General features: G+C 41.6%; 4 protein-coding genes and 1 non-coding gene across 6 annotated transcripts; 2 read left to right on the top strand and 3 right to left on the bottom strand.

Annotated features, from left to right (window-relative positions):
- Positions 1–1,270: 1,270 nt before the first annotated feature.
- Positions 1,271–7,009, bottom strand: LOC133021632 (ribonuclease inhibitor-like). Its single transcript, XM_061088560.1, has 5 exons — positions 5,621–7,009; positions 4,519–4,695; positions 3,969–4,142; positions 3,379–3,552; positions 1,271–1,993 (listed from the first exon to the last, which is right to left on the bottom strand). Exons 1-5 carry the CDS (start codon positions 5,740–5,742, stop codon positions 1,984–1,986), a joined length of 657 nt encoding a protein of 218 aa, XP_060944543.1. The 5' UTR covers positions 5,743–7,009; the 3' UTR covers positions 1,271–1,983.
- Positions 7,010–7,016: 7 nt separating this feature from the next.
- LOC133021611 (NLR family CARD domain-containing protein 3-like) lies at positions 7,017–11,903 on the bottom strand. Of its 2 annotated transcripts, XM_061088525.1 has the most exons (7): positions 11,800–11,903; positions 11,200–11,337; positions 10,746–10,898; positions 10,314–10,516; positions 8,370–10,167; positions 7,788–7,961; positions 7,017–7,244 (listed from the first exon to the last, which is right to left on the bottom strand). In XM_061088525.1, exons 2-7 carry the CDS (start codon positions 11,328–11,330, stop codon positions 7,022–7,024), a joined length of 2,682 nt encoding a protein of 893 aa, XP_060944508.1. In that variant the 5' UTR covers positions 11,331–11,337; positions 11,800–11,903; the 3' UTR covers positions 7,017–7,021. The 2 variants fall into 2 exon arrangements, with proteins under 2 accessions (XP_060944508.1, XP_060944509.1); XM_061088526.1 differs by lacking the exons at positions 7,017–7,244; positions 7,788–7,961 and having other exon boundaries at positions 8,366–10,167.
- A 1,915-nt stretch (positions 11,904–13,818) lies between these two features.
- Positions 13,819–17,609, top strand: rpl24 (ribosomal protein L24). Its single transcript, XM_061088562.1, has 6 exons — positions 13,819–13,859; positions 13,986–14,061; positions 14,796–14,906; positions 16,404–16,540; positions 17,232–17,295; positions 17,484–17,609. Exons 1-6 carry the CDS (start codon positions 13,855–13,857, stop codon positions 17,562–17,564), a joined length of 474 nt encoding a protein of 157 aa, XP_060944545.1. The 5' UTR covers positions 13,819–13,854; the 3' UTR covers positions 17,565–17,609.
- Positions 15,816–15,996, top strand: LOC133022262 (small nucleolar RNA SNORA23). Its single transcript, XR_009683011.1, has one exon. It is a non-coding gene; the product is annotated as a small nucleolar RNA SNORA23 (small nucleolar RNA).
- Positions 17,610–18,772: 1,163 nt separating the features above from the next.
- mpc2b (mitochondrial pyruvate carrier 2b) lies at positions 18,773–24,340 on the bottom strand. Its single transcript, XM_061088563.1, has 5 exons — positions 23,981–24,340; positions 21,689–21,729; positions 21,200–21,284; positions 20,616–20,727; positions 18,773–19,844 (listed from the first exon to the last, which is right to left on the bottom strand). Exons 1-5 carry the CDS (start codon positions 24,072–24,074, stop codon positions 19,793–19,795), a joined length of 384 nt encoding a protein of 127 aa, XP_060944546.1. The 5' UTR covers positions 24,075–24,340; the 3' UTR covers positions 18,773–19,792.
- Positions 24,341–24,871: the final 531 nt, after the last annotated feature.

The raw sequence follows: 24,871 nt of genomic DNA on the forward strand, positions 1-24,871 counted from the left end.
TAGGCTCCTCTCCTCACTCTGGCCAATCCAGGAGCAGCAATCAGCAGGTCCCACCTGCTATCAATCAGGCCACACACGCACACACTCAAGGAAGACTGTTCACATTCTAGGAGGAGGAACAGAACAGGATCACATATACACACAGGGTCGTAACATCTCCCCACCTAAAAATCAAACATTTATCCCCTAATAAATATTTGATTCATTGAGCACGTCAAAAATCAATCAATGATGGCTTGCACCTTTTATTCAGACATTATTTAAAATGTTTAACTCGGATTAATACAAAGATTTCTCCTACAAATACTCAGACAGGTAACGTGTCTTACAACTCGGATCAATACGACGATTGTCCTACATAAACTCAGATATTTTGTATATCTTACAACTCGGATTATACCACGAAAACCCATACCTTAACTCGGATAAATACAATGATTTATCCTACCTTCACTCGGATAAATGATTTCTCCTACAAATACTCAGACAGGTCCTGTGTCTTACACGACGAAAGCCCTACTTTAACTCTCTTCAAATAGCAAGAGCTCACACAGGCCCTCAAAGGTTTTAACTTTGCAAGAGTGGCACCATTTGTCAAACAGAGCACCTTTTTCCCTTGCAAACTCCCCATATGTTTGGGTGGCAGTTTTTTCACATTTTCTGAATTATGAATTTTTGCCTATAAGCCTCTGGCACTTCAGATTCATCAAAACTGTCCTGGGGCGTCGGGGAGGGTGACTGGGTGGTTGAGGGACGGGCCGCAACCGCAGCTCCTTGCTCCATCTCAAGAGCCCTCAACCTAAGATGCATGGCCTCCACCTCCAACTCCCTTATGCGCAGTGTCACTGACAATTCCTCTGTAGACTTACCAGTCTGTATGGGGAGGGCATAGAGTGGGGCAGGAGTGCCAGCCAGTACACCCTGCTCAGCTCCCACTACAGGAGATGGCTCCTCCAACAAGCCCCTCTTCAGACAGTTTTTCCAGTAGGAGCTCCTTTAACTCCTGCTTTTTAAATTTGCCTGGCACATCCACCTCAAAAAAAACTCTGCAATCAAAATTAAATCAGCTTTCTTACATTTTTTTAATGTCTCAATCGACGGACTTGAAGTAAACTCTTCCAATTTAAACTCCATAATTGCCACCCCCCACAACAGAAAAAACTGCCAAACAAACAAGCAGAGATGAGGACAAAAAGAACAATCAATCCCGGACGAGATGTTTCCACCTGTTTGTTTGCAAGAGGAAAGAAAACCAGAGTCATGATTCCAGTGAAGTTGTTGGAAGGATGTTTATTGAGCATTAAAGCAGAGACAAGTAGAAACAGAACTTTTCTCTCTGAGATGTTATTCTTCTCATTACATCTGGTTTGTCACAGAGGAAATTATCCATGTGTTTGACTCATAGACTGAATATAAAGGCATTGACTGGGATGTTCTGCTGTTATACTACAGCGCCACCTGTGGGTCAAACGTGATGCAGAAATGAAAACGTCCCATTTTTAAGTCCAGAGTTTTGATCTTTAGTGTCAAAGACCAAAGTCTGATTTCAAACTCAAAGTGAATTGATTGTGTTTAACTTCGTGTTGAACTAAATCAATTAGTGACGTGAATCCAGGAACTTTCAGCTCACAAACAAAGAGAATGTAGTTCTACACACATGGAGACATACTGAGGGACAAAAGTGGAACAGAATAAAGGAAACTTAAACACACATGTGACTCTTTATAGAGGGTTTATATATTCTGCTTGTGTTGTGTCATTTCAATAAACACATTTTTCATGTGAATAAACAAAATCGTAGGGAGGGCCATCTTGTGGTGGAGTTACATATTACAACAACCTCCTCTTATTCCTCTGGAGCAACAAGGCCCAGTCAGAGCCGCTCTACACACAAGCTGCTGCTGCTTCAGCCTCTGGATCCTCAGGACACAACTCAGCCTCCGTCCACACACACTGTCCTCTTCACACTCAGCTAAACAAAGATCACTTCCAGCTGTTGAGAGAAGAAGACATCAGTGTTTTCAGAGACTCACTTCATCAGCTGTGAGTCAGTGATGCAGCACATCCAGTAGAAAGAGCAGCAGGGACTTCACGTGTTGGAATAAACACGATAAGAGCTAAGTGTGTTTTCTTCTGCATGTCAAAGTGCAGAGTGAACACCTGAGAGGTGATTTACTGCTGTTACAGGGGAAGCCATGTGTCACTGTGTGTTGATGAACATCTGCTTCTGACAAACTGGGACCAGATGAGACAGGTGGACCTCAGCAGAGGTTCAGCTCTGTATAAAGAGCTCCTGGTTACCATGGTGATGATGAGAGGCTTCAGTCCCACTGATCTCAGAGCTGTGACAAAGATCCACCTGATCAGTTCTTCACTGATGAAGTGAGAGAACAAACTCTCAGATCAGATGAAGACGACACCGTCTCTGTTCCACGTGTGAGGCTGTCAGCTGTGGTCCAGCTTCATTTCCTGTTCACATGAAAACAACAACAACTGACGTCTTCACGTCAACTCAATCAAATGATCCAAAGCAGCTTGTGGCTCGTCTGATTGGCCGACTGTTGTCTCTCTATGTTTCTGTCCAATCCTGACGTCTGTCCTCATTGTCCTCTCACAGCTTCACTGAGAAAACACTCAGGCCTGAATTACAAAGACACTTCAACATGTCCAGGAGATCTTTCTGAGATCCAGCTCAACTTAACCTGACAGACACAGTCAGGCTAAGTGGTAACATGACGCTGGTTATCAACTCGTTAAGTTAACTCAGGTTTTCCTCATCGAGATCTGAACGTGCACATAAAAGGGGCGGGGTCTACTGTGAATAATCGCAGACATGGACAGTTTGACTGACACACAATCTCTGAGGACACACACTGTCTCACTGCCTCTGTGGACACACACTGTCTCTGAGGACAGACACTGTCTCACTGACTCTGAGGACACACACTGTCACACACGCGCTGACTGAGCATATGGTGTTTTGGTGACAGGATAAGTCTGGAGAGATTGAGATTTACTGGGTGAGTTAGAGATCAACTGAACCAACCAGATGTTGATTTAAACTTCCCTTATCCTTCCCTTTAAGGAGAATGTGCACCACACAACAATATAGAGTCACTGTGGTCAGTGGGCGGAGCTTTTATACAGGTTGATCTCCAACTTAACCTGCAGCTAGCCGTTCATCAGAAGTTACCATGGTGATTTACCTCGTTAAGAAGTGGACGAGCTTTGTTGGACTGAAAAAACTAAACCTGAAGTTAACCTGATAACCACAAATCCTGCTTGGTAGCACAGACCCTGGATCCGTACTGTGATACTGACCGTGTTAAGTAAAATACTGATGAAAGCAGCGTGGACTGACTCCAACCATCTACTGACCTCACAGTCTCAAGTCGACAGGTTGAACTCTGCTGTAGATCAAGCAGCTCCTTCACTCCTGAGTCCTGCAGGAGGTTGTTACTCAGATACAGTCTTCTTAGATGAGAGGGGTTTGACCTCAGAGCTGAAGCCAGAGAAGAACAGCTGATCTCTGACAGACTGCAGCGATCTAACCTGGAAAAAGAAATATGAATATTTGAATGTTTCCTCCTGTTGTTGTGGAACATCATCATGTCAACACAGACTCTCAACATCCTGCGGACCTCAGTCCAGTCTGTGACCTGAAGATAAAGACTCATAACATGGAAAATAAATATGAAATCAGACATGTTGGACTAAAAACCAGTCCTGATTCAGTCCAAATAGATTATTTGAACCCGGTCTCTGTCCTGAAGATCAGTTTAGGAAATCCAAAACTAAACTCAGTGTTATAACAAGTAGCTGAGTATTTAAAATGTCACAGATTAATTAATGAATGGATTCAAGTTATGTATGAAGTGGAATTATGTTAAATTATAATTAAATGATAAATTGTGTATAAATGCTGTATTATAGATATGCGATCTACAAAATTTAGTCAGTGAACTGACCTCAAAGTCTCCAGTCGACAGGTTGGACTCTGTAGAAAACCACACAGCTCCTTCACTCCTGAGTCCTGCAGGTAGTTGTTAGTCAGATTCAGTTCTCTCAGATGAGAGGGGTTTGACCTCAGAGCTGAAGCCAGAGACGAAAAGCTGATCTGCGACAGTCCGCATTGCTCCAACCTGGATAAAGAATAAAACTTAACTGTAAATTAAACTGAGTTCATGTGTGAAAATAACAGACACATATTCATGTCAGCACAGACTCATAACATGGAAGATAAATATGAAATCAGACATGTTGGACTAAAAACGAGTCCGGATTCAGTACAAAGAGATTATTTGGACCCGGTCTCTGTCCTGCAGATCAGTTTAGGAAATCCAGAACTAAACTCAGTGTTTTAACAAGTAGCTGAATATTTAAAATGTCAGATAAATTAATGAATATTCATGTTACGTATGATGAGGAATTATGTTAAATTAGGATTAAATGAGATAAATTGTGTATAAATGCTGTATTATAGATTTAAGATCTACAAAATTTAGTCAGTGAACTGACCTCAAAGACTCCAGTCGACAGGTTGGACTCTGTAGAAAACCACACAGCTCCTTCATTCCTGAGTCCTGCATGTTGTAGTTGTAGCTCAGATTCAGTTGTCTCATATGAGAGGGGTTTGACCTCAGAGCTGAAGCCAGAGAAGAAAAGCTGATCTCTGACAGTCTGCTGCCACACAACCTGAATAAAGAATAAAACTTAATTGTAAATTAAATTGAGTTCATGTGTGAAAATAACAGACACATACTCTGTGACGAGGAGGTGGCTGCTGCATGGTGAACGATCTGTGATGCTCAGATGTAGAGATTATTTCTTCGGGCTGTTCTCCGGACCTGGAGCACCTCATGATCAGATGCTGACCTTATTAAATCCCGAGGGAGGTTACATCGGTCATTATAACAGCGGTGTACATTCCACCACATGCCAACACTAACCAGGCACTGGATGAGCTGCATGCGGTTGTCGACAGGACAGAGACATCACTGCCTAAGGCTGCGTTTATTGTGGCCAGTGATTTTAACAACGCCAACATGAGGAAAGTCCTGCCGAGATACCATCAGCACATCAGCTGTCCAAATCACGGTGTGAACACACTCGACCATGTTTACACTCCCTACCAGGATGCGTATAAGGCCCTCCCTCGCCCCCCATTCGGCACATCGAATCAGTTCTGCTGCTGCCTTCCTATAGGCAGAAACTCAAACGTGACAGACCGGTGACTCGGACCATTCAGCGGTGGACCGACCAATCAGACTCGGCTCTACGGGACTGCTTCCTGACCCTGATGGCATCCCTGGCTGAGCTCTAAAGGTGTGTGCAGATCAGCTGGCAGATGTGTTCACAGACATCTTCAACCTGTCACTGCTCCAGTCTATAGTCCCTGCATGTGTCAAAGAGACCATCCTTGTCTCTGTTCCCAAGAAAACAAAAATCCTCTGCCTGAACGACTATCGCCCAGTAGCACTCACCTCCACAGATTAATTAATGAATAGATTCAAGTTATGTATGAAGAGGAATTAAGTTAAATCAGGATTAAATTAGATAAATTGTGTATACATTTTGTATTATAAATATGAGATCTACAAAAGTCAGACAGTGAACTGACCCCAGAGTCTCCAGTCGACAGGTTGGACTCTGTAGAAAACCACACAGCTCCTTCACTCCTGAGTCCTGGGGGTCGTTGGCGAAGCCCAGATACAGTCCTCTCAGATGAGAGGGGTTTGACATCAGAGCTGAAGCCAGAGAAGAACAGCGGTTTTCTGACAGACCGCCGCCCCACAACCTGAATAAAAGAATAAAACTTAACTGTAAATTAAACTGAGTTCATGTGTGGAAATAAAGGACTTTGACTAAACATCACTGTCTCTGTTTTCAGACCTGAAATCTGAGTCAAGTTGTTCTGCACATTTTCTAGAACTTTTCCTGCAGCCTCCTAATAAAGTTTCTGAGTGAGTCCATGTGAGAATATAGCAGGTGAATGTAAGGAAATATTTCCAATTTCATTCAATCACCATATTATCTGTCGATATAACCAAAGAATTCTTTAAAAACCCTAGCTCCACTGAGATCGACCCTCTCCGCTATAGCTCTGCAGACTCATTACGATTTACATTAGACTCAAGGGCCTCTAAAAAAGAAAAGAGTAAACAAAGCAAATTAGCTACGTGATATAATTCCAAGACTCATGAATTAAAACAAGCGTCAAGAAAAATAGAAAGGAAGTGGCGCTCCAGCCACCGTGTTGAATATCTCCTAGCCTGGAAGAGTAGTGTTGAAGTTTATAAACAGGCTCCACAAAGCCAGAGCTGCCAACTACTCCACATGTGTATTTTCTTCTAGTAATGTACATTACTAGAAGAAAATACAAACAACCCCAGGTTTCTCTTAAGCACTGTAGCTGACAGAGAGTCACACCTCCACCGAACCCAGTATCCCTTCTTCCTTGAATAGCAATATCTTTATGAACTTCTTTAATGATAAAATTATAACTATTACTGATCAAGAAGCTGCAGCGCTGATCTCTGAGCAGCTGAGACCAGAGAAACTCTGTGTTTTCACTGTTAAGAAGCAGCCGGTCAGTCACTGAGCTTCACGTGAACGAGCTCTGATCTCACGGTGTGATGCCAGGTTCACACCGGACGTAAGTCTTTGAGCGAGTGAGCAGGGCGCGGGGCGGAGCCCCGGGGCCAGTGTGTGTGTGTGTCCACTATCTGGGAGGGCAAACACACACACACACATTCACTCGCTCCTGGTATTTCATGACGGGCTGATACGATGATGACTTAAAAAATGAACGTGAACGCGACGTTCACTCACGTTCATCATATGAAAACTGATTCGTTAAGTTCACCGTTCGCGAACAATATGCGCAACACGCACTGTACAGGGATCCACTGCAGAGGGGCTGAAGAGTCGCAGGTTGCCAATACATATTGCTGACTTGACTTCTTCCCCGGAGTCCCTTTGCCTTATCATTAGCTGCAACATGATACTTCACCACTAGATATCAGTAAATCCTACACACTGAAGCTTTAACATTAAACATGATGTCTGACGCTAGATGCTCCAGTCGACAGGTTGGACTCTGTAGAAAACCACACAGCTCCTTCACTCCTGAGTCCTGCAGGTTGTTGTTACTCAGATCCAGTTCTCTCAGATGAGAGGGGTTTGACCTCAGAGCTGAAGCCAGAGACGAAAAGCTGATCTCTGACAGACTGCAGCGATCCAACCTGGAAAAAGAAAGATGAATATTTGAATGTTTCCTCCTGTTGTTGTGGATCGTCATCATGTCAACACAGACTCTCAACATCCTGCGGACCTCAGTCCAGTCTGTGACCTGAAGATAAATATCAGATCAGACATGTTGGACCATTGTTTCAATCATCAGCTTCTTCTCTGTGTGTTTGGTTACTGAGCAGGTTTGTGTAATTAAGCACTGTTTAAAGTAGGGATGGCTCCTGACAGTCACTTCCTGTTTGTTTCTATACTTATCAACTTATCATATACTTATTGTCCAACGTGTTTCAATAAAAATGTGTCTTATTTTGAAAACCTGAGGAGGACAAGTGCTCGGCCTCAGTCCACATCTTATTTACTGACACTTTCTTAGTGATTAGGTGCAGGTGAATGGAGTGGATGAGGTGGATTTGACTGACAGGCTGGGTGAGTGACAGATGACTGAGGAACAGTGAGCAGAGCGGAACTGAGACAATTTAAATAAATAATGACCTAATAAGAAAGAAAGTCTGAAAAGTGAACAAGGATTTAAGGACCTCAGATACTCCAGTCGACAGTTTGGACTCTTCAGTCCAGAACACAGCAGCTTCACTCCTGAATCCTTCAGCTTGTTGTTACTCAGAATCAATTCTATCAGAAGTGAGGGGTCTGACTTCAGAGCTGAGGCCACGACTTCACAGTGAATCTCTGAGAATTCACAACCACCGAGTCTGTAATTAAAGAAAACATCAGTTAGAATAAAATCAGAAAAAACAACATTCATAAAAAATGTGATCATGTGACCCTCACCCTGGTAAATCCCCTCTTTGCCTCATGAAAATGTTAAAAACTCCTCAAGAGAATCCTTTCAGATTTGGTTCAAGCGTTCATTCAGACTAACAGAGGAACTCATTAGATTTCAGTGGTCAAAGGTCACAGTGACTTCATATTATTGTGAGTGCAACATGTCAAGAACCTGGAGGGACTGACACTGCACTGGTTGATGGTGGCATACAAATGCAGGGTGGGAACTCACTCACACACACACACACACACACACACACACACACACACACACACACACACACACACACACACACACACTGATTGAACATGTTATTGATCATGTCTGGACTCACACAGCCTTCCTGCAGCTCCTCACAGCTGGGATCAGTCTCTGTCGACCCTGTTTTGATGTGTTGAACTTCTTCAGGTCCAACTCATCCAGAACCTCCTCTGACATCTGCAGCATGTAGGCCAGAGCTGAGCAGTGGATCTCAGAGAGTTTCTCCTTCGATTTGTTCCCTGACGTCAGGAACAGTTGCATCTGCTGATGAACTGAGTGGTCGTTCATCTCATTCAGACAGTGGAAGATGTTGATGCTTCTGTCAGGAGAAATGTCATCACTCTGCATCTCCTTCAGGTTGTTGATGACTCTCTGGATGATCTTTGGATTGTTCTCTGTCGGACCCAGCAGGCCTCCTAAGACTCTCTGGTTGGACTCCAGACTGAGGCCGTGAAGGAAGCGAACAAAAAGGTCCAGATGACCATTTCTACTGGTGAGGGATTTCTTCATGGTCTTCTTCAGGAGGTAATCCAAGGAGAAGGTACTGTCTGTGTCCTCATGTATTCTCAAGAAGTTGTTAAGTTCTTCTGTGTTGAGTGTGTAATGGTACAACATGTAGACTGCAGCCAGAAACTCCTGAACGCTCAGATGAACAAAGCAGTAGACTGACTTCTGAAAGATCACACACTCTCTTCTGAAGATCTGAGTACAAACTCCTGAGTACACAGAGGCCTCTGTGACATTAAGACCACACTGCTCCAGGTCTTCTTGATAGAACATAATGTTTCCTTTCCTGAGATGTTTAAACGCCAGCTTCCCTAGCTTCAGAAGAACGTCCCTGTCAGCCCCCGTCAGCTTCTGTGGACTCGTCTCATGTCCCTCATCGTACTTGTTGTTCTTCCTCTTTGTCTGAACCAGCAGGAAGTGTGAGTACAGGCCAGACAGGGTCTTGGGCAGCTCTCCTCTCTGGTCTGTGGTCAACATGTGCTCCAGAACTGTAGCAATGATCCAGCAGAAGACTGGGATTTGACACATGATGTGGAGGCTCCTGGACGTCTTGATGTGTGAGATGATTCTGCTGCACAGCTCTTCATCACTGAATCTGCTCATGAAGTACGTCTCCTTCTGGGCCTCAGTGAAGCCTCGTAGTTCTGTGACCCTGTCAACACATTTAGGAGGGATCTGATTGGCCGCCGCAGGTCTGGAGGTTATCCAGACGAGAGCCGAGGGAAGCAGATTCCCCCGGATGAGGTTTGTCAGCAGCACGTTGACTGATGACCTCTGTGTGACATCAGACACAAGATCCCTGTGGTCGAAGTCCAGAGAAAGTCTGCTTTCATCCAGGCCATCAAAGATGAACAAAGGTTTACAGACAGTGAGCTTCTCTGCCGTGAGCTTCTGTAACGCTGGATGGAAAACACGGAGCAGCGTGAGGAGACTGTGCTGCTGGTCCTTCACCAGGTTCAGCTCCCTGAACGAAAGCACAGTCAGCAGACGGACATCTTGGTTTTCTAAACCCTCTGCCCAGTCCAGAGTGAACTTCTGCACCGAGAAGGTTTTTCCAACGCCAGCGACGCCGTTGGTCAGGACGACTCTGATGCTGGTCTGCTGGTCAGTTAAGGCTTTGAAGATGTCGTGGCACTTGATGGGAGTGTCGTGGAGGCTCTTCCTCTTGGAAGCCGTCTCAAGCTGCCTCACCTCATGTTGAGTATTAACCTCTTCACTCTGTCCCTCTGTGATGTAGAGCTCAGTGTAGATCCTGTTGAGGGGGGTTCTACTCTCTGTTTCATCAGTTCCTTCAGTCACATGTTCATGCCTCCTCCTCAGACTGAGCATATGTTCATCTAAAACCTCCTGCAGACCACGATCTGCTGAAAGACAAGAAACAATGTCAGAGACAGAGAATCTGCTGATTGTTTTCATCAGATATTTTTCAAAATAAAACAACATGTGCTGTTGTCAGAAGTAAAGACATCAGCATACACATGTACAGTGCTGCTCTGACGGGCTGTCTGACCTCCAGCTCCTGTTCTGGATCCTTGTTCACACTGGTGACAGGAGGAGTCTCCTGAAGAACCAGACTGGTCCCAGTCTGACGTGATGCACTGTCTGCAGAACCAGTGTCCACAGCTGGTGGAGACTGGATCCTTCAGGACATCCTGACACGAAGCACAACAGGACGACTGCTCCTCCTCAGAAAAATGACTCCTCTTCCTCTCTCTGCGAAGACATTTCCTGATAACTCACATGTCACAGTCACAGGTTGTCATTACTTCTATCAAGGAGGTTTAGTTTTCAACCAGTATGTTTGAGTGTTGGTTGGTTCGTTAGCGGCATTATGAAAAAACAACAGATTAGTCACCAACTTCAATGAAGCTGTGTCCTAGTTTCCACACTAGAGGAAACTAAATTTTCTTCAGAGCAGGTCACAGTAGAAACAGTCTCTTACTCTGTTTGTGAGGGTCCAGGTTCATTACTGAAGAGTATAGGAGGTTCCATGGACATGTCACTCTTCAGAGACACACAGCAGGACACTGGAGACTCTGCTCTGTCCTCCTCGTCCTCGTGATAACCACTCATCTTCAGTCTGAGAGGAAACACACTATTTGTTTTAATCTCCTTCAATCTGCTCGGTCAATTCATTTATTAAGGTGTTTTAAAGTAAGCTATTAACTCTTGTCCGGTTGCTGCTACGCCAGCTGTGACGTCAATTTAATGAAAAACTAAAGTAGTAATGTGATTTAAATATTTATTATAAAAATATTGTATGTGTGAATACAGCGCTGAAAATATTAACAAAACACTACGTCACAAAAATGTTCAGTGTTAATTTGTGTATTAAAGCCACACTAGAGGAAACTAAATCCTCTTCAGAGCAGGTCACAGTAGAAACAGTCTCTTACTCTGTTTGTGAGGGTCCAGGTTCATTACTGAAGAGTATAGGAAGTTCCATGGACATGTCACTCTTCAGAGACACACAGCAGGACACTGGAGACTCTGCTCTGTCCTCCTCGTCCTCGTGATAACCACTCATCTTCAGTCTGAGAGGAAACACACTGTGAGCTCAGGAATCAGGACAAACACGTCTGTTTAAGAAACACAAGAGAAAAATACCAAGGAAGGACACACACACACACACACACACACACGCACACACACACACACACACGCACACGCACACATGCACGCACACACACACACACACACACTCAGGTGACTGTACCGTATGATTGTGAAAACACGTTCTGTTATTAAACACTTGATGAACAGATGTGATGAAGATAAAAAGTGAGACTGTGAGTTAACACTGTTAATTAGCCCTTTGAAGACTCTTTGTTCCAGACCTGCTGTTCACATCTGTCTCTGGAATCTGAGCACATAAAACTACGTCTGTCACCAGGTGTGAACTGACAAACTTAGAGTCATGTGATCAGCAGACGGACGTTAACAGCAGGTGTGAGAGTGAAACAGTAAAACTTTCAGAAAGTTGTGTTCATACTCACCTGCTCACTTTCCTTCCTTCTGCTCATCCAGGTGAAAATGGAGTCTAACACTTCACTGTTCTCATGTTCCTAGTATGTGTTGAACCAGTTCACTCTTGAAAAGAACAGGCAACAGGCCAGGTATCATGGGACGTGGGCAGGGACCGTCTACAAAGTGCAACACCAAAAAGAGATATTACAAAATGATTCAATAACTTCACTCTATTACTGTATATTCTCACCAGTATCATGTCACAGGTCCAGGGTCACCTACTGGCTATGTTACAGTATTTAATTTCGGAAAAATGTGTTTTGCATATGTTTGGGATATATTATTCAATAACTTGACTGTAATACTGTATATTCTCACTAAAATCTCGTCACAGGTCTAAGATCTCCTGCTGGCTATGCTACATTACTAAGTTGGGGAAAAAGTGATTTAGCATAATTTTGGGAAATATTTATTATGGCAAACATTGCATAACTTCACTGTTATACTGTAAATTCTCACCAGAATCACGTCACAGATGCAGAGAGTCCTGCTTGCTATGCTACAGTACTACGTTTGGGAAAAAGTGATTAAGCATAGTTTTGGGAAATACTTATTATGGTAAATATTCAATTACTTTTACTGTAATACTGTATAATTTCACCAAAATCATGTCACAGGTCCATAGAGTCCTGCTGGATTTGCTACAGTACTTAGTTTGGGAAAAGGGAATTTAGCATAAGTTTTGGAAATATTTACTACAAAAATATTCAATAACTTCACTGCTCCAATCATCTCCAAAATCATGCCACAGACATATCAGTAGGACTTGCTGGACATGTGTCATGATTTGGGGAGAATATACAGTATAACAGTGATGTTATTGAATAATTTCCATAGAAAATATTTCACAAAATTATTCTAAATTATTATTTTTTGACTAATTTCTTTAGCAAAGCCAGCAGGAGACCCTGGACCTGTGACATAATGTTGGTGAAAATATACAGTATTACAGTGAAGTAATATAATAATCATACTATATATATCCCAACCTTATAAAAATATATTTTTTCGAAATTAAATACTGTAGCATAGCCATCAGGTGACCCTTGATACGTGACGTGATTTTGGTGATAATGTAAAGTCATAGAGTGAAGTTATTGAGTATATTTGTAATATCTCTTTTCGGTGTTGCACTTTGTAGACGGTCCCTTCTTACTCGTTTCACAGCAGGCTGTACACAGACACCAATGTCCTGTGTCCATCAAGGAGGACGACTCATATTGATGAAAACTGGCCTGAAGCCCATTGTCAACATAACCACGATGGGAATTATGCAGCGTTTATGTTTTAAGAACGTTTCGTTTCTGACTCATTGATCTGGGAAGTCCAAATCTTTGAGTATCTTTCCAACTTTAACTTCAGACTCAGGCGCTTTGTGAAAATTACGAATCTGCGACCGAGTCTGCCACCGACCGACAACATTTGGATTAAGACAACAAATCACGAGTTGCCAGTATCCCCAGTTAAACCGGAACACCGGACAAGCACCCGCCGCCACTGTAGAGAAGCGAGAAACCTGAAGCGTCTGACACTTGTCAAAACAGCTAATCCGAGAGGCTCCTGGGAAATGTAGTCCCCAACGACCGTCGGTCTCATTGCATAGCGGTGCCTATTGTTGCGGAAAAACTACAAAAGCCCTAGATTCTTGAAAACCGCCAGCCCATTGCAAAATAAGCTTGTAATAACGTTAACGACAATTATGTTATTTGTTTTAATCTCCTTCAATCTGCTCGGTCCATTCATTTATTAAGGTGTTTTAAAGTAAGAAATTAACTCTTGGCAGGCTGCTGCTACGCCTGCTAGGTAGTGACGTCAATGTAATGAAAAACTAAAGTAGTAATGTGATTTAAATATTTATTATAACAATATTGTATGTGTGAATACAGCGCTGAAAATATTAACAAAACACTACGTCACAAAAATGTTCAGTGTTAATTTGTGTATTAAAGCCAATTTTTACCCTCTCAAGTCCGTTTCCGTATCCGGCAGCTTTCTTTCCGGTTGTGTGCCCTCTCGTCGCCATCATGAAGTGAGTGAAGGGAAAACTATCAAATGCCATCTTCACCCTTTAATAAACATTTTAACGATCCTACTCAGATCAATATTTCGCCCGTATTCTCCTTTTTTAGTGATGGTTTGTATTTGTCGTTTTCAGGGTCGAGTTGTGCAGTTTCAGTGGGTATAAGATATACCCCGGCCATGGCCGCCGATACGCCAGGATAGACGGAAAGGTAACCACCGGTTTATCCCCACACTGTCCGCAGATCGAATGAAAACCACATTAAATCCTAGTTGTGATCCTCTCTGTAATCTAACATGTGTGTAACTTTAGCTCTGGAGAGGCTTAATTGTATTGAATCATATGTAGCATGCTAACGTTAGCTGCTAGCGTCACTATGTAGCTACCAAACAAGGTAACTGATTGCTCAGGTTTTCAGTGGCTTTGCTTTTGAACAGTTCTAGAAATGGCTCATGTGAACTAAATCAAGTGTCACGATACGTTCTAGTTTTTCAGTTTGGTATCAAACATGTGACCAAACTCCACAGCTCCCTTTGAATAGTGTGTTGGCTAATGTGCTCCATTAAAGTTGTGTAATTCTTTCCCACTATTGAATGTCTGACGTTTTTCCTAATCACTTCCTATGTGTGTACCATTACTGATCATTGTAATTTATGTTGTAGATTACTTGATAAAGATGGTAATTTTGCTGCAATTTCTCTTTCATAGTGTCACTGAAAATCCAGTGAAATTAAGAGTATTGTGTAAACATTACACCCGGCACACTGTTTCTTAAACTGTTACATATTTTCACAAATTAAGACATTCGGGACTGATGTCACTAAATCATCCAGATGATCATTAAGCGTGTGGAGTCTCAAATCATTAAACTGTTGAGATGACTGAGTGATCTTAGGAAATTGTGTACCATAAGTTATTAATGCTGACGTCATTGTCTTCCTCTAGGTGTTCCAGTTCTTGAACCACAAGTGCGAGGCTGCTTTCCTGTCCAAGAGGAACCCCCGACAGATCAACTGGACTGTGCTGTACAGACGCAAGCACAAGAAGGGACAGTCTGTAAGTAGCTGCCTGCGTGTGGATAGTGTTTTTGTGTATTTCTGGTGCTCTTTTGCCTCTATCTGATAGAGTTAGTGGTGAAAGGGCGACGGAATCGAACCCGGGCCGCTGCAGGGGCGTAGAGCCTCGTTATGGTCTAATTTAGGTTTTAGCCTGCATTGTTATAGTGTCTGACATTCCTGTAGCATCCAGGATCAGCTGAAGAAGTAGCATTTGTTGGTCGAGCAATATATTAGATAGATAGATAGATTACTTTATTCATCCCCGAAGGGAAATTAAGTCGTCATAGCAGCCGGTATATTTGAATACAATAGAATAAAATAAAAAATATTGAGGTAGAAAGAATAAAAACAGAAACACAAGATAAATAGGTAGATAAGGTGCAGTGGCAAGATGATGGTAATAGTACTGATATGATGGTAATGTTATTGTTACACAGTATATAAAAATAGTACAGTATATATAGTATATAATATAACATAATATATATTTATATATGATGGTAATAATTATACCAATATAATAGCAGTATATAGTAATAATAGCAGCAGCAACAGTATATATAATAATAATAGTAAATATAATAATAATATGTATAAATATGTGTATATAGACTTATATATTCAAAGAATATACAGAGAGTATGATATAATGATATGATGTCTAGTAGAGGTATAAATATAAGTATTTGACTACATACTATATTAGCTGTAGGTGCGGATATTTGGTTTAATGTGATATTGGCATTTGAACTGTTCTTGCACTATCATGATCAGCGGGTCACACTGGTCTATTACATTTATGACAACGGTTGAATGCATTGAAAGCTCTATTAACACGCTATCACAGTAGATGGTACATGTACTATGTGTTTTTCCCACTCATTTCCACTCACACAGTTTGGCTGCAGGTGACTGGTGTGCACAGTGTTGGTCTGTGTTATGTGCTGCTGTCGGATTGCGTTTTGCAGTCTTGGCAGCAGTGCTCACTCCACACCTACAGCCATAGAGAAACGAGAGATCATAGTACTGGTCCTTGACGTCTGTATGGACATCTCACCATTGATCAGCCTCCAAATTCTCTGACACGCTACAATACTTATCACATGTAATTGTCATATGTATAGTTTGATTTCAGTTTCGCCAGCTGCAGTTTAAAAAAACAGCATTTCAAGTGTTAACTGCAGTGCATAATTTATTTTATTAATTATGCGGAAAGTTCATTACCACCATAATTCTAATTTAACATGGTTCCTGTTAATTGACTTGTCATAGTAACAGCAAAGTCGGTATGTAAGGTTATTGATGTTCATGTGGCGAGTGAGGTATCGCTAAACACAAATGGACTTTTTTCTGATGGTTTGAGACCATTTCTCTCCCTTTTAGAGACAATTTCAACCTGTAATTGGATTGGACATGTTGCCATGTGCATCTCTGAAATAACTGCGATTGTGATATTGGGCCACAAATAAACGTTAGTGTGTATTTTTTTTAACAGGAAGAGGTGAGCAAGAAGCGCACCCGTCGTGCTGTCAAATTCCAGAGGGCCATCACTGGGGCCTCCCTGGCTGAGATCATGGCCAAGAGGAACCAGAAGCCTGAGGTCCGTAAGGCTCAGAGGGAACAGGCCATCAGGTAAGACACAACACAAACTTTACATTATTATCTGATTTTAGAGGTTCTTTCCCCTCACTGAAAATCTGACTCATTGATTTATCTTAACTTGCAAAACTCCAAGCCCAGGAGTATAGGACCATATGTAGTCTGTGTCACCCGCATTACTAATGGTAGTGGGACATTTTGTAGAAAACTTTTCCGACACCTCTGCATGTTATCATCTAACTTAGCCTTTTAAATGTGGGGGTGACCTATGACATCTATTTACAGTAAACATGATAGTGAGTGGAACATCAGAGTTGCCTCTTTGAGCTCAAATCTACAGCATAACATTGTACTGAACTTCAGTTATAGTTTCCTTTGTGTTCTCAAGTCGGAATCAGTGTAAATAATCAGTACAGTGGCACCAAGGAATCAAGGTTTACATCCATGTTGTTTGACATGTGGAATAAACTACAGTTAAACACCACTTACTGTACATTTCTATACCTGTATGTACTCTAAAAATATATACAGCTATATTGGTGAGTGTATGAGATCATTAAGGGACATATTTCAAATGTATGAGCAAGACTGCTTATTTGCTAGATGTTCGGTAATTTGCTCAATTGAATCCCCCCCCCATTTTTTACTGTCACACTATAACATGACTTAGATGACAATAGGATTTAATTTACTTGTTTGCTAAAGTTGTTAATTATACTCTCAGAGCTGCCAAGGAGGTCAAGAAGGTGAAGCAGGCCTCCAGGAAGCCCGCTGCCCCAAGTGCAAAGGTAAGATCCCCTGATGTGTTGGTTCTTCCATCTGAGCTCGGCAACATGGTTTCAAATGACTGGAAGTGTAGTTTCGTCTATAATGGATATTTTAGCCACTTCCTTTTTTTTAAATTATGACCTATTTCTGAATTGTATGATGTATTTCTGTATTGTATGATGTATTAAATGCATTTCTCCTCCTCCAGTCCGCCACCAAGACTGCACAGAAACCCAAGGTTGCCAAGACCATGAAGATCAGCGCACCCCGTGTTGGTGGAAAGCGCTAAGCTCATGATTTAGGGTTGTGAATAAAATTTTGTGGTTAACCATCATTTGTGCTTTTTTTTTAAATTTGAAGACAAGATGGTGAGACTGAGAACCTTGTGTCACAAATATCTGTGACCCTGCTGTACAAGATAAGGAACACCGCACCAGTAACGTGCTAAGTTCACAGACAGGATTTTGAATGTATCAGTGTTGAGGGAATAAAGGGAAACTAATTGATTTCTGATTGGCTGAATCAACACGAATACTCCTGTTTTAATATTTGAAATATGAAATTTGTGGATGGCAGTCCTCTGCCTTTGGTGCCATACAGACTGACCGTGGCTTTCCTGTTAGGTCTGTTCGTGACAACAGTTCTTGATTGTTATAAAGACCGGATGTCACTAAAAATAACAATTCTACTTTAATGCAAGCTTGGGTTAAATAAGTAATTCCCAAGGAGGTGTGCTGGGTCTTTGACTGTCTAAATATTGCCTAATACTACCGTAACCTTAAAATTCCTGTACTGTCATAACAAATTCACCCTGAGGTGGATGTGGTTTTTTGGGGGGTTCTTTGTGAACTACATTGTTGGATAAGAACTATACTGTTTAGGATGGTAGATCCTAAGATGCTACTGTAATTCAGAGTTTGAGCAAAAGGGGGCGATGTTCAGCTTGTCTGTCCCCAGGTCTTGAAAAGTTAGAATCTCAAACCATGAAATTAGATCTTAATAGTTAGTCTGTAATATTAAATATTTCTTCCCTGTTGCAGACAGTAACATTATTCCCATGTTTTTTAAAAACACTACTGCAATTAGCAAGGCTGCTTTGACCATAAGTGGGCATACATCTTTTAGCAAAAACGTATCCATTTTTTCTAGCAACACAAAATTTGATAAAACAGTAAAATACTGAATTGTAGTCCTATTATAACCGGTGGATTCAAGGTCATTGTTTAACTATGACACAGGTATTAGAGTCTATTGGTAAATACTACAGAGGCTCCTCAGGTGAGGCTTTAAAGAGATGTATTGTTTATATTGGAAACAGTGGCTCACATGTCCTGCAGCCGGCGATACAAATAGAGACCTTCAAAGCCTCCTGCATTAACTGCTCACTTTTTCCACCATCACACGTTAACTCATCTTCTATTGTTTCAGAGCTGATTTCATCGACCAATATATATCAGTCACTTGTTTAACTATAAAATGTCCATAACTGAAATCCACTGTAGGTGTTAAATATGATTTATTAGAGAGCCACAATGATTGACCTTCCTAGTGCCATTTTTCTCACAGCAGATCAAGAAATACTCAAGTGACAACACCAATTATTGCTAAAATCAAGTGGGGATATTCAGTGTAACGACAGTGGAAACATGTCAAAGAAAAAAATATCTAATATATTTTCTAAGAACGAAGAGGCATCAAGAGTGAGGGGTTTAAAATCAAAGAGTTAGCGTATCAGTAACAGTTTTACTGGTTCACTCTGTCGTAACAATCAATAAAAAGCTGCACATGTTAAATATGTGGCATTGGTGTCAATATCAGAAAATAACAGCATCTTTCTATACACTTTGAACTAGACATAAATCAAGTGATTCATAAATTAGGATTTGCTCACACGCAGATTAAAATACTTTAAAGCCGTTGAGATGGGAGGAAGGTTACATGGTAATGAAACACTTATTAAATCATCACTGAGGTACAGATGCGACTAAACCGAATTTAAATAAGTGGTAGAAAAAACTAACCGGATGGCGTCCTTCTTAAATTTCATTTGGAAACATTCTTTCTACCACGGTCAACACAAACTCAAGAGTCAAGTTATATTTTTTGGGAAATTATTATATGAGGTACCGATTTGCAACACCTGAAAAACAATGATGGAAAAAGCTAAACTTCCAAATTAGTGCATGATATATAAAGCATGAACTTAATGTACAATCATTCAACTTGTTGAACAAGTTGTACTTGTGCGCTGATGACCGCCATGCTTGAATGTGTTGACTACAGTTGACAAAAAATGTATGTTGTTTTTTTAAACCCTGAGGAAATTCGAAACTTAAGGAAAAGTGCACAATTCCAACAGGGACGACAGGCTTGATGTGGTAGAATCGTGGTTATGGCATGGATATAATGAAGACAGAGATGATGATGATGATGATGGTGATGAGGGGGCAGGTCGGTGCCTGGTCTCAAGTCTCCCTTTCAGTCCTCTGCAGGTGGAGCACCGGCAACAGAAAACACTCAGGATTCAGCAGCTTCTTTAGCCTCCTCTGCCTTCTTATCCTGCTCGTACCTGTTAGAGAAACAAATATGTAAATTAAGATCCAACTGTTCATAAAACCTACATTTATTCGCCACCGGCTCCTTAAAGAGAAAGCAAAATATGCAAGCTCTAATGTCCCATGTGTGTTTGATATTTCCACCAAACCACAGTGGAAAGGGCCCATTAAAGTATGACGTGGTTCTGAGCAAACGGGCAGATCCAGGAATTTTATTTTCCCTTCTTAAATTTAAGAGATAATATATGATTTTGACATTTTCACTACTTTCCCAGGGAATCATTCATGGATCCTATTGAGCATATTGAGGGAACTGATGTGTGTGAAATGTGGTGCAGCTTGATTGCATTTAAGGAGACTGTTGTGCTTTAGAGGACGTGTCAGCTCTACTGTCACAAATGTGTCAATCAATACAGTACCCCCTCAATCCTGAAAGGTTCAACAAGCATATTATCGAGGGGTGGATCTTTGGTATCGAGGTTCTATCATGTATCTTGACTGTGAACATTGTTTAGTTTTTCTGGCTTTCAGAATCGTACACCCCTTGTTTGAGCCCATTTCTCTGGTGGAGATCCGTTAAATGTGGACACTGGAAAATGAAGCCCTCGTGTCAACTACTGTATGTTACACATTTACAACTCTTACTGTATCAGCTGCAGTGCACTTACACATTAACCTGCTGCCATGATTTCATATCAGCAATGAGTGAGGAACACATATTGAACAGAAAGCTACTGTTCACTTATCTTAGATTCCTAAGTATTACTGAGAGATGAAAAACAAACCTCCAGATCCTCCAGAGCTGGGAGGCTCCTGCGCCGCCGACGAAGAAGTTGACAGCAAACAGGAACCAGTTCTTGGGGATGATGACCAGTGAGTATCTGGACCAGATGAGCCCTGGTGGAGAAGGACAGCAGGTACAAGTGAAGGTTATGCACACTAATACTCAACCAGCGGTCGCTCATGAGAACAGAGTCTGTGCTTTGGCAAAGAAGTAGGGAGATAAGATTTGTTTAAAGATACATATTGCCAAAGCAGACGCATCAGGGGACCTTTAGCACAGAGGAGGCAAAATCATAAACCGACCGTTAGGAAATGTTAATGAAGAATCCAAGTTTCAAATACACACACAAAGCACGAAACCATATTTTCAATACTTCATACATGGGTGTCTTGAGCAGTTTTTTTAAATATGATTTCCTATCTTAAAAATTGTTGGAGTTTAGGTGGGAGGTAGGTAATTGGAACATGCAACATTTTGGAGCGCCACCTACATTTTCCTCGATCACACGATTTTGGTTTAAAACAAAAGAAAAACATGTTTCAGGCGATAATTTTGTGACAAATGCAGTTTCAAATCTCTTCTCACCTGTGGCAGTCAGCACTGCAGACTGGGATTTACTGAGCTTGTCTGCTGGTCGAGTCATATCAGCAAAACCGGCTCCGACCAGACCCTGTAGAAAAGACGCCACATTGTCTTTATTCCATTAAATCTGGTGTGGAGGATTTTCTACTTTTGTTACAATATAACAACCAATTTTAAACTGTTCGACTGTTCCCAACCGGAGCAACCTGTTGTGCCTCCCAAACGGGTTGTGACATGTTTCATAACACATGGAAGCATTTCTAAAAATACAAATTTGTGTTTATTAGGTCTAATTGGATCAATTTGTATCAACAGGCAACTAAAACAGTTAAAATAATACAGATTGCATCACTGACTTAAGTGGCTGCTACAAACAGATTTAGACAAGTAGACAAATCTTTATAATAAAGGGTCAAAATCCAAAAAGGTTGGGAACCGTTTCTCTAACAGATGAAATTCAAGTTGAAGTAGTTGAGTGAAAAATTCAATTACCCATTTAAACACTGGGGCCCAGAAGAAAATTGTTTTTGGACCTGGAATCAAAAACAAAAGAAATTGGAAATGTGAATTTCATAATCATTTTGAAACAATGGAAGTAACATTATGTAGTTTAATTATAAGGTTTTCTCTCAGAGGTAACTAATCTCAGTAGACAAGGTTTACATGGACAGCAATATTGTGATATTACCCAGATTAAGACAATAATCAAAATAGGTCACTACCATGTCAACAGCATTTCCTGAATTAATTTAGTGTTTTAATAACGTGATAAATCCCTGTTGAGTTTTCACGGCATTTCTCGACATAAGAAACATCGGGTTCAAGAGTAATAAACAAGATGTAAAAACAACAAGAAGTTTATCATATTTAAAATGAAAAGACTCACTGATGCAGGTTAGAATTCTATAATCCTGGCAGAAACGTTGTGGATGTAACATTGACACGAGCCATAATCCGACAATGCTCTGTTACAAATACATGGGAATTTTAATAGAATATTCTATTAGCAACTGTCTTGTTCAGAATAAGGTCAATAGTGAGATTATTGGTGTCCGTGTAAACGTAGTCAGTGTTTGTGAGTATCAGGGAAACAGACACTCAGACGTCTCAGTGTCCAAAGCCACTGGGAGAAGACCCATCGACGTAAACAGCTCTGGGTCGTTTACTATTTAACACGGGAACGGAAAATGTGAAGGAGCATAAAAATCTGCTGCTCTGAAACCTTCTGTCGTCATATAAGAACTCTCTTCCAAGAACTTCTCAAAGAGGAAAATCAGATGTAAAGTAAACAGATTGATAACAGTCTGCACTCCCGATTCATTGATGCAACGGGACTTAGAACAAAACAGTGACTAATAAGAGACAATATCACAAAGACACCAATTAAAAGGATTATTTTTGTAACCAGTCAATATAAACTTGTCTTTGTGATGGCCATTTCGTTTGCATCTCTAAAAACAAATCAATGATTAATCGAGAAAAGAAATGACGGATAGATCAATAATGGTGAGCCGCAGCTGAGGCCCACACAAGTGACCAGATCGTAAACCTGTTGGTTTAAGCACCCGACAATTTTCGATTTGTCCTTTGATGGCAGAAATTCTGAACTTCTCTCAAAGTCAGGTCTTAATTACACAATCTGTTAAGGTCATTTTAGGACAAAATGTTCCAAAGCAATAACATGGACTATCACGCCATCAGCCTGATAAGGAACCCCCGAACATCAATAAAAACACACACACAGGTTGGAAAGTGTGTCACCATTAGATGTGACATGACAATGAGTGTCACCGAGGTTTTACTCCTTAAGTGAAGGTAGTTAACTTCCTGCCAGGCTTCTCTAATGAGTTGAAGGATTAGACATAACCCCCGGCAGCGAGGCCTGGGTATCTATCTAACAGACACTCTGACACCTTTTGCACAGGAGGCAAAACCAGCTTTTAACCACATTCCTGACCAATGCCGAGTGTGGAGGAGGACGTCTGCTGGCAAATCATCACAGAGCGAGTTAGCTTTCTGTCCCCGCCCCTTGTACCTGTTTAGAAAGTCCTTGCTGTACCCTTGCACAGACCAAACAAACCAAACTGAGCCCAATGGCGCCTGAGACTCCTTAATCTCAGCCCCCTCTAAATATCAGTGTCACAGAGATCATATGTGTGTGTAAACAAATGCTCAGTCTATTAGGTACGCCTCAGTGAAAACAATACAGTATGATCATCCTCAGTCTTTTGTTTTAACTCTTTTAGACATGTTTTGTTCAATATTCTGTTGTTTGTGGTGCGTTTAACTGTGAGGTGTTCCTGATAGATTTAGATTTAGAAATGAGACGACCAAATAAAGCTTTGTGAAGGTGGGATTTGTCACAACTGGAGTGGCTAATACACTTTAAAATACCTCACACAAATTTCGGAATGCTACAATTTCACACTACAACAATAAGTTGATGTCAAGATCTGCAGCTTTGCTCTAAGCTTCGAATAAACTATTTCGAAATGATCACATTTGGACTTTCGATCGAAGCAAGGAACTTAACAGGACATCTGAACTTGTTTGAAGTGTAGAGCTGTTGTTTGTCATCCAGGCAGATTAGTGTCTCCCAGTCACGGTATTCACACAGTGACTTCCATGCAGCTCAGGTGGCAGGTGCAGGGGCTTCTCCCCTCCAGGATGAGGGGAAAGCCGGGTTAGTGCATCCGCATCACCTCGATCCCAGCCGGACAGAGCCCCACACACACGTCACCCACAACCACAAACACACACACCCAGTCTGCTCATCTGCATTACCTGCCGGGTGGTTGTACATGGGTCTCAGTTTGCCGGGCAGGATGTGCTCGATCCGGTCCAGGACCCGGTGGTAGGAGGCTCTCAGCGCAGCCATGATCGTGGATGTTTCACGCACAGAGATGAGGACACTGAACCTAACTTGTAGCTAGCTCAGGGGGCTAGCTTGCTACTCTCCTTTCCTTTAGCAGCCACTAAGTTAATAAACTCCACTTATCTGAACCTGTTCGTAAGGTGTCGACGAATAAAGGAGCGGCGGGCGGGGGAGGAGAAGCGCTGGATGCTGCCGTCCTACTGTCGACCTTCGCCCGGTGTTTCTCTCACCATGCTAGCGATGCTAACCGTCTGTAGCTGCTTCCTCTGACCGACACTGAGGTGACTTTCTGTGCGACGCAACCTACCATGCGAGAGGCGGGGCTCTCGGTTTCCTTTGTTCTCATTGGCCGGCCAGCTCGGAACCTCAATATGATTGGTTCAGATTACGGCGCTACATTTTGTGCCCGGCATATCCCAAGTGGGTGGGTACTAATAATCCTCTTCCATACATTTTTTTTATTTTAAAATAATAACTGTGATTTTTGTTGAAAGATGACGCACTACAAAGGAATATAAATATTTTTTTGCCCATATTTTGTTGCAATTTCTTTGATCTTATGAATTTATTCTAACAAATATGGTGTTGGTGTTAATTGTATAAACTCTGTAAAATTCCCACACATTTAAATAGAATATTTATACACAGTTAAATATTACAAAACATCTCAAATCCAACCAACCGTACACATACACACACACAAGCACTATATTCCACATGTAATAGTTTGTATATTTTTCCTTTTTTATATTTGCGCTTGTATGATTTTGGTTGTACCCTCCATGTTAGTGCTAAATGCT

Source organism: Limanda limanda, chromosome 16, assembly GCF_963576545.1.
Source record: "Limanda limanda chromosome 16, fLimLim1.1, whole genome shotgun sequence".
NCBI lineage: Eukaryota > Metazoa > Chordata > Actinopteri > Pleuronectiformes > Pleuronectidae > Limanda > Limanda limanda.

Coding starts and splice junctions, on each gene's coding strand:
- rpl24 (XM_061088562.1), top strand. Junction 14,907..16,403: donor AGCACAAGAAGGGACAGTCT/GTAAGTAGCTGC, acceptor TTTTTTTAACAG/GAAGAGGTGAGCAAGAAGCG. Junction 16,541..17,231: donor CAGAGGGAACAGGCCATCAG/GTAAGACACAAC, acceptor TTATACTCTCAG/AGCTGCCAAGGAGGTCAAGA.
- LOC133021632 (XM_061088560.1), bottom strand. CDS start 5,742: ATGTCAAACCCCTCTCATCTGAGAGGACTGTATCTGGGCTTCGCCAAC. Junction 4,143..4,518: donor TGTCGACTGGAGTCTTTGAG/GTCAGTTCACTG, acceptor TTCTTTATCCAG/GTTGGAGCAATGCGGACTGT. Junction 3,553..3,968: donor TGTCGACTGGAGACTTTGAG/GTCAGTTCACTG, acceptor TTCTTTTTCCAG/GTTAGATCGCTGCAGTCTGT.
- LOC133021611 (XM_061088525.1), bottom strand. CDS start 11,330: ATGAGTGGTTATCACGAGGACGAGGAGGACAGAGCAGAGTCTCCAGTG. Junction 10,168..10,313: donor ATCCAGAACAGGAGCTGGAG/GTCAGACAGCCC, acceptor CTTGTCTTTCAG/CAGATCGTGGTCTGCAGGAG. Junction 7,962..8,369: donor AGGAGCTGCAGGAAGGCTGT/GTGAGTCCAGAC, acceptor CTTTAATTACAG/ACTCGGTGGTTGTGAATTCT.
- mpc2b (XM_061088563.1), bottom strand. CDS start 24,074: ATGGCTGCGCTGAGAGCCTCCTACCACCGGGTCCTGGACCGGATCGAG. Junction 21,285..21,688: donor GGGCCCCAGTGTTTAAATGG/GTAATTGAATTT, acceptor TCTTTTCTACAG/GGTCTGGTCGGAGCCGGTTT. Junction 20,728..21,199: donor TGCAGTGCTGACTGCCACAG/GTGAGAAGAGAT, acceptor CTTCTCCACCAG/GGCTCATCTGGTCCAGATAC.